Consider the following 20,865-nt stretch of genomic DNA (forward strand, 5'->3'; position numbering starts at 1 on the left):
GCAGATGTGCAGGGCTGGAAAGACATACTTTTTCATTCAAATGAAAAAGGTTACAGAAAGAAATAAGAAACTAAGAAAGAGACCAATCAAAAAAACCTCACCCTATTAAATTCCAAGCTAAATACAAGTCCAGTTCATTTAAAACATTGTTTATCTATACAGTTGTCCCTTTTTTCTTTTCATTGCAGTCTGTGGATTGTGAGGACTTAGATTATAAAAAGATATTTTGAGCCAGAAACAACTGGCCAGTGATTCAGGTAACAATGTTTATTATTAATGTAATAAAGGAATGTAAGTAGCTTTAGGTAACTTTAAGTAAAACAATCTACTGTGTACATGAGGTCTGTGAATTGTATGAGTTAGAGGAATGCTGAATAGCTTTTTAGGGATTCCAGGCAGATCTAGAGATTGGCACGCCCATGTAGGCATGCTCCTGTGGAGATATTAAACTAAAAGCTACCATATGGTTTGCAGGTGGAAGTTAACAAAGCACATTCTCAATTAAAAATATCAATCATGTGCCTGCAAAAAGATTGACTTCGAGGGTTTCAGTGCCTGTGTTTTTACACTGATATGATGAAAAAAAGACACCTGAAGTTTTGGAAGTGATCTTGTTATGCTTTTAAACCTGCATTGACTCTGTGTGCTCCTGAGAGAGATGGGAGTTTACAACCAGAACCTCTAATCTTCTCAAACTTTTTTCACTCCCAGCCACCTGAAGCTAAGACTGTACAAGAGGAAGTCATAATGAACTTTGAAGTATGCTGACTCAAGGTCTAATATTATGTTACTGTTCCACTATTTATCATGCTTCAGGACTAAGTCATAAATCAGAGCCCCCAGCCCCCACAAGTAAAGAATAAGTAGCCTGCCCCAGTGTTTCAGCATAAGTAATGATTCCATGCCTTGTGCTATAAGAAAAATGATTTAGGTAATCTTAATCCCATGGTAAACAAGTACAAAAAACCCTAAGTTTGATGTTACTCATGTTGTTGGATCCTTTGCACCTTCCCAGCTGTAAAGCTTTTTACCAAAAAAGACATTTGTAGCATCTTCCTTCTCTGTAGATTCTGTGTGTTCAAAATTTGTGCTTGTAGCACAGTTTTTCCCCATATTGGAGGCATAGATAATGTTACTGTCTTCAGCATACCCTGTTCTTGCAAAACTTGAGGAACCAGGGAGCTCTTTGAGACTTTCTGGACAATATATATATAGATACATAAGACAGACATATATGAACATACAAATATGCACAGCATAATTCTATAAGCTTTGTTTCCCACTTTGGAAACTCATTGCAGTAACTTTAACCCAAAAGACACAGAGGACCTTTTTAAAACCAGTCATGATGTGAGTGACAGTGCTGGAGCCCATCACTCCTTGCCAGCCCATGCAGTCATTTTAAAATCTGAATATAAATTATATATTTGTCATGCCATAGATTACAATTTCTTTATTTGTTAAGACATAAAATAATACAAGTGAAGCACTAAGTTCTTCTTCAGAGGGCTGAGCTAAACACTTCCCAAATCTATGCAGCTGAAAACCACCTATTTATCACAAACAAGTCCATAAGCCACCTTGCTTCCTTATCAGCCCATGCTCTTACATAACATCAAGTAACTATTTTCTTCAAAAGACTGAAACTGCCTGATGAGTTAGTTAATAAAAGGATTGACTAATGTGTTTGCTTTGGCAGATACTATGTTGGAGAATCAACTAATGTCCTCTTTGAAAAATGGTTTCACTGTGAAGATCTCGGCATTCAACTTATACCAATAATTAAAGAGTAAGGTTTGTTATTTGTAAATTTAAAAAAAAAAAAAATGGTTAAAATTACCTTGTAGATCTTCATCAGTCTGTGACTTACTTAGTTAATTTACCATTTATGCTTCATTTTACATGGACTTGTTAGAAGTTAGCTACTGCTCTACAAGTTTTTTTGTATGCCCCAAACTCATTAAATCAGATTTTTAAAATAAAAGGAAAAAAAAGAAAAATCAAATGTTTTGCACACTGATCAGGAACATGCTTTTTTGAACCAGTAAAAGCACACCACTCCTAAAGTGCTAGAAGAATGAAAAATAAATCCGGATTAATACTAGGTTAATCAGGTAAAACACTAAATTGCCTTAGGACTTCTTTTACTCTGGCTTTAATCTAAGTACTTTTAATCAATATTATTTATGAATAATCAGGACTGTGGCAAATGTGGTAGAGAGGTCCTTTTTGGGAAATATGTGAATGTCATCAATTAACTAATCAGTTTGTTAAATGTTTGCTAAAGATGAACAAGGGAATTGTTTAGTGACATGAATTTTGTTGGACTGTCAGACAAACCCTCTGTCAATAAAATAGATATAGTCCTGTTGCATACATGTGACAGTAGCTGAGGATCTGGCATATCCATTTTCAGCGCAAAAACTGATGGCCAGTATTACTACCTAGTCTTTGTTAACCTAGAGAGCATGACTTTTTTAACGTGTGTTTAAATTCCAGGTTTTTCAATTCAAGGCAATATCAAACTGGAAAACCAAATCCAGGTAATGCAAATTAATTTCAGAATTAGAACAATTACCAATTGAACAGTAATGTTTCTCGCAACATAAAATGATTAAGTTTCTATTTTTCTTTCTGAATATGTAAATTAAAATTACATTGGGAAGTAATTCCTTTCATTATCACAATCACAAATAAAATCCATCTACGTGATTACCTACAGAATCTTGGTTGTTCATGTGATGCCCTCACAACGACCTATCGGGTAACTATACAGTGTAAAGTCTTATCTCTGTCCTTGCACACCTTTCAAGTCTTATACTAACAAAATTTCATTTCTGATGATGCATAATGAGATTTTTGCAAATTGAATCTATACACTCAATACATATTTCTACTCCTTTACCTATAACTATACACTGTGACGTACTCTTGGGAAACCTAGAGAAAGAAAAATCTTTGTAGTTCCTGTAGGGTTTTATCCATTTAACATTTTATTTCTGTGCTGTTCCCAATTTTTTATTCTACCTCTGTGGATAATGATTGCAACTTTCACACTGAAGCAGATACTCCATTTGTAACTTGATTCTGTTGGACAGAGACATATAACAGAGAGTGACTATTCAAGAAAACCAATTTATTAGTTTTGACTTTAGGAATATAATCTCTCAAACATGATGGCTGCTTTCTGCCTGGCAACTACGGTCTCTGTTTTATGGATACTTGCAACAGCACCTTCAGTGGGAAACTTGTTTTGCTGAAATCTTACAATAGTGTTGGCCCGTGGCTTTACACGGGCATCCAGCATATGCATGATCCGTTGCTATTGATTAACATAAACGATGCACAAAATACCACCCTCATGTTTTCACTATGTACAAAAGACTGCACTATACAACTTTTCACACCTACAGGAACAGTTTCTATGTCGCTTACTATTTCAAAGTATTTTACGTAGGCACAACCTGGTCAGTTCTGCTGCAAGAACTACCTGGATAGTCTTCCATGACATTGCCAGGTTCTTAACTGACACATGGAAAATCAGCATAAGAACAGGAGAAGCTGCCTATGGGATCTCCAAGAGAACCTGAGATTCCTACACCAGTTAGCCAAATGCTAACCAGTTCTTTCAATCCCATTGCTCAACTAGATTTGTTCTTTCAAATCTGTCTACTTTCTCATCTCTGCAGACAGATGACTAAGGGACATTCTGCACCAACCAAGAAATCTATGGTTTAGGTGCACTGAATGTGCACACATACACTGCTCTAATACCCAGCTATGCTACTCTTACAACTACATGACTAACTTGGAATGTCATCCACCATTCAAGTGGTGGATGACATAATTTAATTCCATAGCTCTTTTTACAACGTAAAGATAAATTTTAGTTTCACTCTCTAAGAAGTTTTTGAAACCAGCTGTCCTTAATCTCCACATTAATTCCCAAATGTCTTAAGATTATCTTATGAATTACTCTAATAGAGACAAAAGTTCTAGTGAACCATTATTTCCACATCTATCCAATTTATCAGCTCGATAGTCACTGCCTGCGGTCTCAACCAATAACAGAACAAAGCTCTTACTCGAATCCTAAAGTTGGGAAAAGTTGTTTTTTGCATGAACATTATGGTTCTTAAAAATAGTTAACTAAAACATTGTTGCCCAAATGAAAAGCTCACAGAGGAGTGCTCTGTATGAGATAGCAATCTTAAAGCCCATGCAATTTGGAAATGGTAAACCAGTCAGAAACCTTGTCTGAAAACTTGGCAGCTGAACCAGCTTTTGGCATTGGTTCTTTGACTGAATAGTGAATATACTTCTCAGAAAAAGGCTCTATGTTTTTTATAAATAAAATGTTGTGGTCTCCAAATCTTACATTTATTTTTATGCACCACCAAAATGTGTTGATTTTAATTTGAGCATGTTGCCTGTATTCAGGTGTTGGTGGTTTGTTTGGTTTTTTGTTTCTTTTTGCACGGGGGGTGGGCAGGCTAGGTAGGATAAGGTACTGTATATCACTGTGTGTTCATACAGTGTTTAGCAGAGGAAATAAAATTTCAGATGAATCCTCTAGATGCTGCTGTAATAAAAAAGATATATCTCACATACTGTCCTTTTTCAATACAGCGATTTCCAATAAGCATCCCTCACCAGGCTAAGTTTATGTCAGTAAAAAATTAATTATATCAGTGCATAAACAAAATAACATTAAAGATTTATATTGCTAATATTTTTGCAAAAGATTAGAGCTGAAAAAACCCCTGACAATCAATCAGAAACTATGATACAGCATGATACTTTTTTTTAAACACAGAATTCTGAGAAACTTTGTTTCTGTACTGGATTGATAAATCCAGTACAGAAGCTCTTTCCTTGTAATTTATTCAAAAGCTATAAAAAGGCAAAAAAGCGTGAGAGACTTCCACGAAACTGGAAAGAAATCTTTTCAAGACAAAAAAAAGGGCAAGTAAACATAGTTATTTTGTTCACAGCTCAGTATATCATTCTCTGAGGAAAATGGATTTGCTGCTTGGACTAGCTACAATGTCAAGACAACAAGTATTTTAAATTCTCTTGTCTTAATTCTTGCTGTTAGCAAAAGGCAGTCAACAAAGTTACCTGGCAGGCTTTCGACCTGGGGAACAGCTCCATTTTTCTAATTTTCAATAAGCAGCTCAACATCTCAGTGATCTCTTATACATGAGGAAAATACCCCACATTTTTAGTCACAGAAGTTTTAGCTTGTAGCTCCTGTAACTGTCAGGCTTGTGTTTAAAAAAAAAAAAAAAAAAAATCAAAAAAGAGTTTGACTGAGATACAAGTAAGCTGGTAATACGTTCACTCTGGAGGTATATACTCAACTGACATGGAAATAATTGGAGTTATTCCCTCAACAGCTCTTTTTTTTTTCCCCCTAAGAAGTAGAATTCAGCAACCAGCATGACACTCGTATACTAAGCTACCACAAGTTTCTCATGATGTTTCACTCAGAACAAATTTTAACATTATTTGAGCTAGCCTATGCAGAGGACAGAGAATCAGCCTTTCTTTCAGTTTCTCTTCTGAAAATCCAGAATCCCCTCAGTTTAAAAGCATCAGCTGAAGTGCTCTCAGGTTCCTCTCCACATAAGCCTGAACTAGTGCCTCACCTTCTTAGAGAGAAATGGAATAAAGTTGAAGAAAAACATCTTGAAAGAAATCCTTGATTGCAGCTCACTCATAGAAGAAAGCTATAAATAGAATCAATCAAGCTCCAATTGCCTTTAAAAAAACATCACATAAAAAACCCCAAACCTAAGACCAGACTTTATCTTGATTTATTTAGGATTTCTCACTTAGCCAATATCAGGGAAAGTCCTTCTGAAAGCAGGGTAATCAGAATGTATGAAAAGACAGTAGAAGAAGGACTCAAGTACCATCAGGTAAAATATAATTAGAAACATATATTACATCCAATCCCTACTTAAGGCATCTTCCCTGGAACTGTTTTGTGCTCTATTCCTAACCTCTTTTGTTTCCATGTGTAGAAATAATATTTGAGAGCACTCTCACCACCTTCTGCCAAAAAGAGTGAATATATTTAGGATAAAGTCTATACATGGAACACTCAAGATGGGTTGGTTTGATTTACTTTACATATTTTTTGACATGAGAAGTCACAGTTCTCTAAACAACTCTTGCTATTTTCAGTTGAATCAGACTGAAAGCAAGATTCTCTCAATGTTTCTATTTCGTCCCAATTTTCTAGTCAAGAGGACAAGAGACAGTTCAGACGGAGAAACCTCAGTTCTAATAAACACTGATGGCTGAATATTCTTTGCAAGACTAACCAGAAGCTCAAAAGCTTATCTTGCCATGCTCACTGAAATAATCCGGGTTCTTTTAAGTGAAATTTGATGGGGGAAAAAGAAATGCAAGAAAAAACTTTCCCCAGGTTAGACTTGTTTAGAAATGAACTTCATGAACATTAATGGTATGGGTAGAATGTCAGGTTTATATTTATCCAAATTAATCTAATTCTAATTATCAATGAAATTTTATTTCACATAAAAGCTTTATTGTCAGTGAACATACATATATATAATATAAGAAGTGCTGTAGTGACTTCACTAGCAACACTTCCATTGATTCTCAGTGTACCCAGGGTAATTTACAATCTGAACTTAGAATCTAGTCAGTATGGTTAGAATACACCATAGTTTTATGCTTATGATTCAGAGCAGACAAGCACTAAGGAACTGATTGAATAAGAAAAATTAGGTGCTTTCTTCAGTTAGCGGAGCAGGGATGCCATACAACATAGGGCATGGTCTGTAAATGCCTTGTGGTTTTAGTACTGCTATTAAGCCACTTAAAAGGGTGAGCTCAGCACTATAAAAATCAGTTTCTGTACTGTCATCCTCTGTAGCTAATCCAATGCAACCTCTGTAGAAAGTATTTGCTGTTCAGTCTTGTTTCACTGGTATATAAAAACAAACAGATATTTATTTTTCAGCTTTTTCTTATTTTCAGTTTACTGGCTGGTGGGAAATATTAATTCAATTAAAAGAACCTCAGAAAACTAAAAATATGGAAAAAGATATTCTGTCTATATTTACATTAGAGCAAATACAGGGGCATGCTTTTGAACTTAAAATAACTATAAATATTTGTACCTTTCTGTTTTAAGAACATTGAAATAATTCCAAAGATACTGTCACTGTGTGGGTTTTTTTGTTAAATAAGAATGATAATTTCAGAAATAAGTTTTAATTGCTGTATATCTGTTTAGAAAATTAACTATTTGATTCTCTTTTCTTTCATCTTTTAAGGATCTCCAACATACCTAGACAGATCACTCCTTTTCTATACATTACTTCTTCTTTGAGTATTTGTATTAAAAGAAACAGCATATGAGCTTTTAGATATTAAGAATTGTTCCCCTAGGGAATTTATTTTGCAAACAACCACCAGAAGGTCTTTAGGACAGAACAGTATTCCAACCAATAGCAAGTCAATCATTTTAAACTGTCTAGACCCGTCATAATTGTACAGTTCTCCAAATCATCCTCTCTGTAACTTTTATCAACAATTTGAATCTTCTATTTTTTCATATATTTCTCTCATTCTATTATCCTCATTGCTCTCTTCTGGCAAAGATGCTCACATAAATACACTATTCATCTTTATCTTGTCATACCTATATCCTTTAAGTAACTTCCAAGTCATATATGAAGCCCACCTAAACTGAAAAGGATATGTAGGTGGAAGAAGGGAATAGAATCATCTAATATAACCCTCCAATCCTTATAAATATGCATCCTCTCACTGGCTTCATCCATTTTCTCTCCCCTCATATTTAACAACTTTCCACTCCATACCAGTCCCTAAGGAGTATAGAGCTTATACTGGAGATGAACTGCTCTGACAGACCAACCAAAGTCAGCAATATTTAATACACAAATAAAGTAGGATTACAATGTCTGGAGCATGGCTGCTATAATCTTCCATATAAAAGCTTCTACTAAATATTTTAATCCCAAACTACAATGTATCATCCAAAACCCAAGAATACAGGTTGCACATTCTCTGGAGCCAGGAATGCTCCAAGACGTTCATTAGGCTCCTGGAGTCCAGAACTGCTAAAGACAACAGTCGCCAAACAAAAACCCAAGAAAGTCTCCCATAAGAAGTCTACTTCTCCCACAATATTCTCAGTTGAACCTCCTCAAAGAAAAGCAGAACATAAACTGTTGTCTCTGGGAGATCTCCTAATGCTTCACCAAGCCATGATGCACTTCTAGTGCATAATGTATATAATAAACCTATCAGGGAAATAGGAAGAAATGCCTTAGAAGCTTGTTTTCTTCTCTGTTCAGACTTTTGTGAAATAAAAGAAAAAATATTTAAGAGCTCTAAAGCTCAGCAGGTGTGTCTTCTCTAATAAAGTAGCTTCTTTCTTTCTTACCCTCTTAAATGCTCCCCAGACTGCAACATCTGAAACAGAAAACTCACGAATGGAGTCAGTCCAACATTTTCTCTGCATTTCTAAGGCTATTTAGTAGTAATAGCTCATATACAAATATGTGACACATACATACAAATCTTCGTCTCACAAATGTAGTGAGGTCTCAACACTTGTTATAATGAAATAACCTATTCCTTCTCTATAGAAACTGAAGTTACACACATAAAGACGATTAATGAAATGTCCACATTTATAAAAGGCAGATGCAGAAACAACATTAAGATTCCTGATTTTAGGATTGGGAAAGCATTCAGTATTTCTCAATACAATTTATCATTCTTAATTACAATAACCTAGCTAGATCATGAAGAACCTTTAAACAGAATTATGGCTTAAATATTGCAATTTTTTAGTTCTAATTTCTTTCCTCCCTTCTGGCTGATGATATCTCCTTTTGAAAAGGTTATATTTCTTTATTACAGAAATATTTTCAAGGCTTTCCTCATCAAACTTCTTTGTTTCAATTAGGAAAAAAAGAATTGTTGCTCAGTTTCCAGCATAGATTTAATGACACAAAGAAAAATGTGCCTAGAAATAATTACAGAGACAAGTCATAAATTAGCAGTCACGCCAATTCTCAGGGCATGCTACAAAAACAAATACAGTTACACAGGGAATGTATGATTATTCCAAGTGAGTGCTGTATTTTCAGCTAAATGTTTTTGCATCTGTACTCAACAACAGTGAAATGAACAAACAACCCCCAAAGTAATCAGTCACTGTCAGTGCTTTCACTCTGGCTTTTTATATGGAATGAGCTAACTACTTGTTTTTTCAAACCTCGATGTCTGAAATTACATCCCTAATTTCACAGGTTTTATTTGCAGAGGTATTAAAGTCTTACTAGTCTCATTGACATTTCTGTTAACATGGAGAATAAAGCAGATTTTTCCATAGAAATTAGGTAGGCACATATGGGAAAAACATCCCAGGGTATGTATTATTGCTGACATTGGCAATTAAATGTGAAATGCTGCAAAACCCTCACATTAGAATTATTCATTATGATAGATAGTGTTTAAGAGATGCAAATCATAATTAGAAAGTGCACAGAAATAAATGAATACATAATTTAAAAATAACTCATGAGCTCTTTATCCGCAGTCTGGACCATTGAAAAACAAAGAGGGTTCAATGGTTCCACTTTGGATAAGGATGTCTTCTACTTTTACAGAGGGAGACACCATTTGTAATGGACTGTCTCACATCCTTGCATAGAGATGGGGCCACAACATGCAGGGGCACATTGTTTCTGAGGCAGCACAGTGCCTTAGGATGGAGGGGCTTTTATAATTAATAAGAATATATAAGGAGATTTAAAGATTTGAAGATTGTTCCATCTAGACTGTGCTGTCTAGAAGTAAAGGATGGCACATCACTGAAAAATACAGTTTTTCAGAAAGCCAACATAATCACTTTGACAGTTGACCTTATTTCAATATATTTCATGTGCTTTTTTGCTCTTTCTTTTGCACAAATCCTGAAGAAACAAGGTTTGTAAGAGAGCTATGGAAGAGCTTGAGAATAAAAGGGCTCAAGAAACACTCAGAGAATGAGATGTTGATTTTTTTTACAAGAATGCTTAGGCACATCACAGGGGTAGGGGAGGGAGACCTTCCATGTAACGTGAGTTTGGGGTAAGCAAATACAGCCCCATATACCTGGTAAGTCAGTGTCAGTCCTCTTTTGCCTGTCCTCTCTATTGCTATCAGAAGTACTTTACTCCCAACAAGCTCAACCTCTTCCTTAGATGGCCTCTGTGGAGGCTGTAAATAACCATACATTCACTTGCTGTTGTCTTGCAAGCAGTTCTCTACTTTTTGCCTGGTTTAATATTCTCAGTCTCAGTACAGTCTCTATTGTTTAACCGAAATCAACTTCCTCTAAAACCTGTGATTTCTTTTTTTAAATGTTTACAAACTCATTCAGTAAACATGATGTATTTTTCAGTTTAACATGATATCATCACATTCTAATTTAAACCTGAAAAGAGCTATAATCCTCATAAAGAACACATCACTGTGATATGAATTTTTAATAGTAATTATCTACAAAAATGGACTTTGATATTGAACTATTTAAATGGTTGTCCTGAACACATAAGAAAATACTAGATTTGATGTTCCACTTAGTGTTATATTACTTGGAAAAACATACACAAGACTTTTAGCTGATTAGCTTAGAAGTGCCATCTTCTTGTATTTTGCTGGCATATTTTTACTTTTACAATCATTAAACATGTTGTCTCCTTGTCCCACAGTATTGCTAGAACAGAACTCCAGAAACACAGACTTATACTTCCTGAGATACTGTTGAAAGCTAATGTACAGGCTAAGCGGAAATATATGCAACAATATCTAAATATAAGCCATTAGCCTGATAGGAAACACTCAGTTCCTTTGGAAACACCAGGCTTCAACTCTGATATGTGTGGGACTGCAAAAGATTGGATTGTCTTCATTATAGCTTGTTAGCTCAAGTTCACAAGCACTAGGACGCAGCTTTTAGCATCATGCAAGGAATCAGTATCAGGGTTAAATAAGAACTCAGTCAAGTAGTCAAGATAATGTCACATATATGTCACATACCTCGTCACCATTGCACTGTCTTATTTGTTCCGCAGTAACAGATAATCGAATCATTGTGCTGGACTGCACTATAGATTAAGTTCATGCAGATGCAGTTTTCAAAGGCCTTTGTGCTGTCAGTGGGAAAGTGTCATTAATATCAAAAGTAGCATGAAGCCAAAACCCCATCACAGGCCAGGGTCTGCTGACAAGAAAAATGTCAAAAAACCAGCTCTTGAATTGAGGAACTTAAAGTCCAAATAAACAAGAGTCCACCTTTACATGAAAGTAAATGAAACTGCTAGAAATTGCCTGTATATCACAAGCAAGAAAGGACTGCACCATGGTAAGTGCAGGATGTATTACACTTTACACTGACCCCAACTGTGCATAGGCCACTGTATGGTGTTGTCCCATGTTGGTTAGGGCAGCTGGGCTCAGAGATCACTAGAAAGAGGAAAAACAGCAAAATTATGTTTGTGGAGAATAAGTAACAGAAGTCAAGCTACAAACTTAGGAGTTTATTGTTACTTGTCATTGTTAGATTTGTGTTGCTTCATGGTCAGAACACAAACAAGTACTTTGACTTTTTTGTACCTCAGATTCCTTGCAACTCATGGGGAGCATTCATAGTTCTGCTTGCCTAAAACACCACAGTGCCATTCCTCAAGACTTGGCTTTTTGCTATCCATTTTCCAGCATATCAATTCTGAACGTACTTGTTAGCTTGATGCTAGAATTCTTGACCTATGGAGAAAACATAGCCCCCCTGAGTTGAGCAGTTTACTCATGACATCTCAGTATTTGTTAGCATCTCAGTATTTGTCAAATAATAATAAAAAAAAGAATTCACCAAACCCCTCCACACCTATCTCAACAAGGACATGCATGACAGAAAGCCCTGTCAGAAAGTTACCAATGGGTAACTTTCTTGTACTTCAAAACTACAAGAAATTTTTTAAATTCAAGAGGGATGACTTTTATTTTGATAACAAAACCAACCAAACAAAAAAACCCAACTGATAAAGATTCCTACTATTAACGGAACAAAATATTTTAAAGACTTTTGGAATACTAATTGCACTGAGTACCTTCTGATAAAATTTCTGATAAATATTCTTTTTCCCCTTGGCTATATCATAGCATTTAGAGCTTTATTTTGTATCTCTCCTTTAAAAAAAAAACAGTTTTCCAATGCAGGTTTCATTGAGAATATGCATTATTTAAGGACAAGGTGTTTAAGTGTTCCTTATTACCTCCAAAACATGTTTGATGAACCTGTGAAAATTAAACAAAAAAAAACCCCAAGAGAACCAGACATATGTGGAAAATAAATCACCAATTACCTTAAAACTGCATTTTAGTGTTATCAAACAATAGAATATAGAATGTTTGAGACTAGATCTTTTTCATATTTAAAAGTCCAGAAAAAAAAACCCTTTAAATAAAAATTTCTTCTTTTGCTGCAGATTTCTTCAGATGGCTTTCAGTATTTCCTGAAAGAGACAGTGCCAAGAGAAATTATTTCAAGAAACATACTGACTTCTCCCAATTATTTTAATATCACAGAATGGGTGAAGCTGGATGGGACCACAGTGGGTCATCTGGTCCAACTTCCCAATATAATGAAGAAGAAATTTGAATGGCAAAAACTATTTCTACAACAAAAGGGCTAGTATTCCACACAGATTATCAGGAGATGAGTGTACGCAGTACTTACTGTGATGCCATAAACAGCAGTAGCATCTTCAGTACACTGCTATCCTTTGGATGCACTGACCTTCCCACATCGTTCAAAAACTTCATAGAAAATGGTCTTTAATGAAAAACTGACATGATAACATTCAAAACATGCAAACACTACATTTGGGAGAAAACCATCTAGTGAGTTCTTCTGGTGTCTAGTTGGCATTATTATTTGAGGTGTTCCCCCATGGCATCTTGGAACAAACCACTTAGAATCACTGAAGCAATTGCACTGTCTCTGCACTTCATTGTGAGCTGGTAAATAACTAAAGCTCATTTCATATACCAGCAACATGCAGCACAGATCTTGAATTTTGCCAGCTACACTGAAATAACATTTAGTCCTCCAGCTATTTTAAATCAAATTATTTATGAAGGAGAATTACTGGAAATCAAATCCAGCTACAACTCCAGGAACAGCACAAAAAAAATTATATTTTAGATTGTGATAACCTGTTTGCTTCACTGTGGTCAATGTGTTTAAAAACATATAGGGGAGAAGACAGTACTAACTATGTGAGAGATCTAGAGCAAGTTGGTTCTAAAGGCTGAACTCCACTTATATGGGGATATGATATGAGCAAAGGCTCAAAAATTATACACCACATTTTTCCAGTGCAAATGCTGATCTGAAAGAGAATGATGAATATGCAGCCAAAACTAGTCTATTGCATACTGTTTGAATATGCAGTTCTGAAAATATCTTTGAAGAAACCACTCTGTAAAGATACACAGATAACACATGCATCTTAGAATCTCAAATAAGAAGTCCTGATAATGACCTGGTTACTGTTACAACTGACTTTTGACTAGACAGTAGCTGTAAATTGAACCCTTCAAGTAAAATGTTTGCAAAGATCAAGGGAAGTAAGTATTGCTGATATCTCTCTGCCTTGCTTACAGATGAACTCCTGAAGGAAACACCTTTCCCACTAAATTCCACTTCTGTTATGGAGCCATTTTCCTTCCCAGGCTGGTTAAATGATCATCGTGGTGAAATAAAACAGAAGAAATCCTTGAGTATGTTTGGAGATAATTTTGAAACAGAGGTAGGGGGGTCTAATTTCTCTACAAAGAGAGGAATATTTTTAAAGGTACAGATAATGCATACCTGCTGTCCAGACCAAGTGAATCCAGGCCTGAGAACAATATATAGTCAGCAGAGAAAGTTATGCACCCTGACAGAACTCAGTTTTAGTCTGCCCTGCCCTTCAGAAACACCTTTGTCCATTGCTTTGATTAGCTTAGGGCAAGGGCTTCCTAGCTCATTACTTCCATTCACAGAATCAACCTGAATCTTGTTTCTAATAATTTCCTTTGGGATTAAAACAGCTCCTTTACTCCATTCCTCCCCACCCCGCACCATATTTCCCAAATCAGAAGCACCAGCATGATGCAAACATTACTGAAGTGTGTTCAGCTTCCCTACGTGTTTGAAGAGCATTCATGGTGCCAAAGTCTAATACAGGTGTGTAAACACACTTTTTTTTCTCCCCCTCAATCTACATTAAAGTGGAAACAAGGAAAACTTGAGAGCACCAGAAAGCCTGGGCTGCACTAAAACATTGCACTTCTCAGATTAGTCAAACACAGTCTAGTGTGGGTCTAAATGAAGCTGTCACCATTTGATATCTGTGCTGTATGCATGTTGTTTACAAAACATATTCTTCCCCTTAATTACTTGGAGTCACACTGGAGAATCCAATACATATGATAGCAAAGTGACAATGTGGGACTGTCATGAAAGGGCAGATAATGAGAAAGATAAAGTCTGGTTTTCAGCTTTTTTTATTTAACAGAGGAAACTTTCCTACTTCAACAGGCTCTTGACAGGGCCCAGAGTTCATGAGGAGGAAGTACTTGTTCCAAGAACAGAAGCAGGAACCATGTAGATGCAAAACTGAGAGTAGGAGGAAGCAGAAGGAATAGATAAGCGAGGATGCAGAGGAGCATAAGGAGTGGCAGGTGTGATCAGTTCCCTTTTTATCAGTAGGAATCAATATGAGAATACCAAACATAGTGTGAATTTTAATGTCTGTAAAAATAACGTCATCTTCTATGAATATTGTCCTGTAAAAATAGAATGTATTAAATGCTCTTGGAAGATGAATATGGACACTTTGGTCACTGGGATAAATCCATTACTTTTCTTCCTTTTTTTTAAAGGTTATAGCTTATGGACCAGGAACAACTGAGAAAAGTAAAAAGAATTCAGATATCTGGATATGGCAGCTGGTATGTGGCAATTCATGCTTGTTAACTGATGAGTTCATGTTTCAGTTCAGGCTGAACAGTAGTAAAACCTTCTAGCAACAGAAACTGGAACAATTACCTTCCTTCTTGTAGATAAGATCACCCATAGGCACTGCCTTTCAGCTTTAAACTGTAAGGAAAAATAACTGTAAAGTACTGCCACCGTAAAAACAGCCTTTTTTTCCTCATCTTGTACATTGAGGACTAGCATCTATCCTTGTTGAGGATTTTAATACACCCTACCTAGGATATGTCCTGTAAATATATCAGAATACCTCTAGGTGATAAGACAACATCACCTATTAGTTCTGCCTTGAAACCTTTGTCCTCATACTGAAGTCAAACTGGAATCAAGTAGAATAAGCTAATAAAAAAAGTCTGAGAACTTGTTTATACTAAATCACAGTGGTAGGTGATCCACAGTGTGTCCTTCATTCAACTGACTTCTAGAAAACTTTTGCAACCCAAGGGAAAAACAAAGAAAAGATAGTTTTTGCTTACACAAGTCAGGCTAGCTTGAGAGGCAGGTATTTCTATCAGTTCCTGTTCTGTTGAAATTCACAGGGACTATCAAATACTAATTAAAGACATAATAATCTTGAAAGACATTTGTTTACACTGCAGTTTACAGCAGCCAATGCAGTCAAGACCTTGTGGCTGGCAAGTACCTGGCTCCTCTGTTTGACAAGATAATAACTAGTTCATTCCAGTCTGGATGGACTTATATTAGCAATTTCAGTCAGGTCTCCACTTTTTAAGACTTAGAAAAATATCAGAAAAGTAGAAGAGGAGCTTCAAGTACTCCAGAAGATTCTCTCTGTGATATATGGGGCTGTACCAATCTGCAGGCTGCTAGGTTAGATAGATAACAGTGTACCCCAAGAATCAGGCAACAGGTTGCTGCTTTACAATAGGGAACAGTGAACCATGAAGCATGTTTTTATTGATGCTAATAGTGTTGGACAGGGAAGGTCAACTGAATATTTAGCTAGGCCTCATGAAACAGAGCAGGCTTGAGGTGCTCTTTCAGTGGGAAAGATTTCCATTCTTGCAGCATTTTCTTTCTGCTAGTGACAGGACATGGAAAATTAAAAGCTGGTTACCTGTTCTTTCTCTTCAGGAGGGCACCTCAACTGTTACCATGGATGGTAAGACCCTGACTCTATCTGCTGGTGACAGCCTGCTTGTTCGTGCCCAGTCTACGTGAGTAGAGATGAACAGTGATTCAATGCATGATTTCCCAGCTTCCAGCAACATAAATTCTATGTATTCAACCCTCACCAGGCTGGGCATCACTGGTGCAGAAATATTCACAGAAATCTGTGAATGCAGGATTTGCAATAGTCTCCATTATTCCTCAGGGCAAAAGTGTTTTCAGGAGGAAAAGCCAGACATTCATTCTAGTTCACCTCTTATGATTAAAGCTGGGGAAAATATAAAAGCTAAGCACTACCAAGAAAATCAGCATGCAAAAGACCATGCATAAACATAGATGGCATGAATAGACAAATTGGCGCTCACAGCAGATCCTTTCAGCATCAGACCAGGCTTAATCAACATCAGTGCAGGAAGATTTGGGGTTCAGGCTAAGAACACAGCTCTCTTCCTGGAGTAGGATGCATACAGCTGTTTTATAATCGTGATACACATAAAGGGAAAAGACAGTGAAAATAGCTTCCCGAAAGAACAGAAAGGAAGATGTAGAAAGTGGCAGAAGCTGATAAAGTGCCCAGCATGAAGATGAAGGATGATTTATACTCACTGCAGCAGGTCATAGGCAAACGATAAAAATGGCCTTCTTTCCTACAGGAAAAATCTAATAAATAGTAGTGCTGACTTCTGCACCTTTTGTAAAGCCCTGAAAACATTTGTTCAAAGAGCTGAGACCATTCAACAGTACACAGAACTATTCTCTGCACCTGTGATTCCAACTTGCAACCATATCTTCCCTTCACCATTACTTCCATCACTTCAGTAAAATCACTTAAATTAATTCCCAGCCCTGCAGCCCCATCAGTGAGCATGTGTTTTCAAAGTCATGGCACAATGCACATGCACAGTTCAAATGGCATTAAGACATTTATCAGACTTGTACAGCAGACACCTTTTACTGCATGAACGCTGACTGATCTCTGTCCCACTCTGTAACTGGCACAGATTCAGTTAATACAAGTGATGACCACAGGAAAAAAAAACACTATTAAATTTGTAGACACTAATCTCATTACAATAACAACGGTACTGAGGTGATTCTCTTCCAATCATGTCACTGAGATTAGAGATGCCTTCCTCATTGGTTCATCCATAAGTAGATAAATATTCTTCCTCACCATTTCATGATGTTCAACTTATATTAGTGATGGGGAAGAGTTATTCCCTAAATATCACAAAATATACCAATATGGAATGAAAACAAATGCAATCAGAACAGAACCTGCTTGTTTTCCCCTCCTTTTCAGTAGCATCAACATTTTAGTTGATGGTTGACTGCGTAGTTCCCCTCCATACGCATGGGATCATCTCTCTCTTCATTCTTGCAGGTATAGCTGGAAAAGAACAGAAGAATGCATTGCTCTCTGCATCGCTCAGGATCCAAAACGCAAGCAGCCTTATACCTAGCTCCTGTGTCAGTTGACTTTGATGATAACTAAGTTTTAACCTACTTTAGTCTTAAAGATCTTTTAGGCAGAATTCCTGGAAATTTCCAGTCTAACACAATGCTTAAACTGAATTAAGTGGAGTCAAGTGCTGTGCCCAGTTAAAATCTTTTCCCCCAAATAAGGTTTTAGCAAAATTTACAATCACTAATTTGTTTAAGAACTACTGTTCTGTTGGGTTTTATCTGAAAGGAAATTAAAACAGGTCCAAGTAGTATCATATATGTTATTAGATAAGTAATCCTGCTATCTAGAAGAAGTTAGAGGCTTTTCAAATGCAAGTCTCTACCACAAGATGTAGAAAAGGATTGATACTATTATACCTACTTAGGTAGAAGTCTTCATTTTGTCATTTGTTATAGATTAGCTACAAGATTTGTTACCCAGCCTACAGTAGGGGAGTTTTAATTGACAGTAGTTCACAGGTCTTCTGAGATCCTTTGCTAAAAGTTTGGCTCGTTTTTTTAAAGATCCTATCTGCTGCACTGCTTGAGGATCTCAGTGCTTTGTGAAAGAGAGGAAGGTACATTAGTGAAGAGGGAAGCAGTACCTGGAACATCAGGCATTACTTAGACATCACTGTACTTTCTTCAGGTGGAACTTATTAGCAGTTTACCAAATCCAGCAATGCATTGTCAAGCACAGCAGCACACCACACATACCATGCTGGATGCTGTGGATACACTACACTATCAAGAACATAGCACTGCAATAGGACCAACACTGGAGCTTCTGGGTCATGGGTGTGTTCCTGTGCAGCAGAAATCTCAAGCCAAAGTAGCCTTAAGAAGTGTGTTAGGGGAATAAAAGAGCAGAAAAATTGTTGTAATCAATTTGCATTAACTGCTGCTGCTGCTTTTTCAACAATGAGGCTTCTTGCAGAAATAATAAATATCAAATTATTTTTTCCTGCTTTTATTCCAGGAACTCTCCAGAGGGATTTTTGTTTGGTTTGGGGTTTGGATTTTTTTAATTGTCCTTCACATTTTTAAGATCAGAAAACAAGTTGCTTACCAATTACACATTTGAGAAAGTAAAAAAAGTTATCATTTCTTTATTTTTTTTAAATTCTAATTAAGTTCAGAAAAATAGTTCTTTATCACCTACAAAGCTCATTAAACTGAAACATCATATGTGTCTTTTTCAAGTATTCATTCTTCTGATGAGAAAGACTCAGATGGTTTGGCTTATACTTAATATCAGTAGCTTTTCTAGCAAAGCATACAGCAAAACTTTGCTACATCCTCCTAATAACAGGAGACCTACTTCAAGAAATTGAACCTCATCTTAAGGCTATTATAGGTGTGAACTATCACACACAAAAAGGAGCTATTACATTCCCTCTGAACAAGGGAGTAATTTTTCTGATTACCATTGGTATTGGTGTGCCTAAGTGCAGGCAGAATTGAGTACTCCTCAAGTGATCATCTATGATTGAGGTACCTGGGATAACAAAGTGTTATACTTTTAGTCCACCAATTAGAGGGTAACCACAGAATTATTTCCATATTTCACACTGAATAAGTGAATAAAACACAGCCACATGTAGAATGACATCCAGAATAGTCAACAGCTCTTCATCCACCCAGAAGCACTGAGCAGTATGGAACTTTTGGAATAAAAATAAAGCGCCTCTAGATTAGATACTTCCCATGATATAAAATTAAGGCTCCATTCAAAGTGTATTTGTGATGAAGTCCTTTTATAACAACTTGTACTTGAACATCTAAATTCTATTCAAGTCCCATTGTAGGTGTCCTAAATCATAGCAAGAACCAGAGCAGGAGCATTAAGCCAGACCTCCATCACCCACAGTTTTGCCACAGCCTGCCATCAGAAACCAGGACTGAGCATGTCATGAACTAACTTCTATTGAGGGCCTGCTATCATCTAAAAACTAGGTAAGATGTGTTAAGCCCCATAAATATGCCAAAGAATCAGGATCAAACCATCATGAAGTACCAGGAGAAGAGCATTTTGTCTTCTAGCATCTCTTGATGATTACTTCAGTTGTTTTCATGTCCCATTCCCTCACCACCCACCCTCACTTCTCCAATTCAATACTTATTTGTAGCCAGAGCACAAATGAGAGCATAGATAAAACTTGTCATTTACTCCTTTAAAGGTGCTTAACCTCTGTGATTCAGAAACCTGCAACTTCCCTTTTCCAAGTCTTCAGATAGGTCCAGAGAGCTCCTCGTCAGTCACTGCATCTTTTTCAGGTGCTTCCTGAATTTTATGTCTGTTGTAAACTGCCCCAACAATGGTACATTTATAAATAGATGTACCCATGTTCCTCTGCTTACATGGAAGTTGGCCACGTGCAAGTTTCATTTCTGGAATCCTTTTAGCTGTTAGGTGCTCTTTCTGTGTATGTGCAGTCACCTCAGTAGATGACTTTAGCACCAAAGTTGCTGGGATCAAGGTCTGGAGACTTCATTGCTAATCTTGTCTCAAAGAAGGATTTCACGCTAAGGTCAGTGGCAAAGGCTTAGTTAGGCATGCTGTACCCTAATGCGCTGCTATTAATATTGTGCTTGTTCTCGCATGTCCATGAAACACACCTGCACAAAACCATGCCCTACAGAATCATTTATGGTTGAAAAGACCTCCAAGATCATGAAGTCCAGCCTTTGACCAATCACCACCTTGTCAACTCAACCATGGCACTTAGTGTCACATCCAATCATTTCTTGAACATCTCCAGGAATGGTGATTCCACCACTTCCCCGGGCAGCCCATTCCAGTGTTTAAGCCTTTCTGTGAAGAAATTTTTCCTGATGTCCAACCTGAATCTCCCCTGGAGCAGCTTGTCCCCTTATCCTATTGCTAGTTGCCTGGGAGAAGAGGATGACCTCCTTTCAGGCAGCTTTGGAAGGTCTCTCCGAGCCTCCTTTTCTCCAGGCTAAACAATCTCAGCCACTCCTCATATGACTTACACATAACACACTTCATATGATTTTTGCATCTACTTGACTGTTTTTCTTTACAGCTCTTCCCACATAAGGTACATCTGCACCCTATTTTGGATACTCATTTTCTATCTGAATCATACAGATATTGGGACACCTCATACTTAAACTTAGTACATTTTGTAAGGATTGTGCTAACCTTACTAGCACAGTATTGCATA

General features: G+C 36.8%; 1 protein-coding gene across 1 annotated transcript in view; it reads left to right on the forward strand.

Moving 5' to 3' along the window:
- HAAO (3-hydroxyanthranilate 3,4-dioxygenase) overlaps positions 1–19,856 on the forward strand; it is a 34,653-nt gene extending 14,797 nt beyond the window's left edge. The window contains exons 5-10 of the mRNA XM_051783179.1: positions 1,700–1,789; positions 2,500–2,543; positions 13,726–13,871; positions 14,989–15,057; positions 16,196–16,278; positions 17,616–19,856. Coding sequence (XP_051639139.1) covers positions 1,700–1,789; positions 2,500–2,543; positions 13,726–13,871; positions 14,989–15,057; positions 16,196–16,278; positions 17,616–17,694 — 511 coding nt within the window. The 3' untranslated portion in view covers positions 17,695–19,856. The remainder of the gene's footprint in view (positions 1–1,699; positions 1,790–2,499; positions 2,544–13,725; positions 13,872–14,988; positions 15,058–16,195; positions 16,279–17,615) is intronic.
- Positions 19,857–20,865: the final 1,009 nt, after the last annotated feature.

This window comes from Manacus candei, unplaced genomic scaffold, assembly GCF_025592945.1.
Source record: "Manacus candei isolate 608988 ecotype Guabito, Panama unplaced genomic scaffold, ASM2559294v1 h1tg000017l, whole genome shotgun sequence".
Lineage (NCBI taxonomy): Eukaryota > Metazoa > Chordata > Aves > Passeriformes > Pipridae > Manacus > Manacus candei.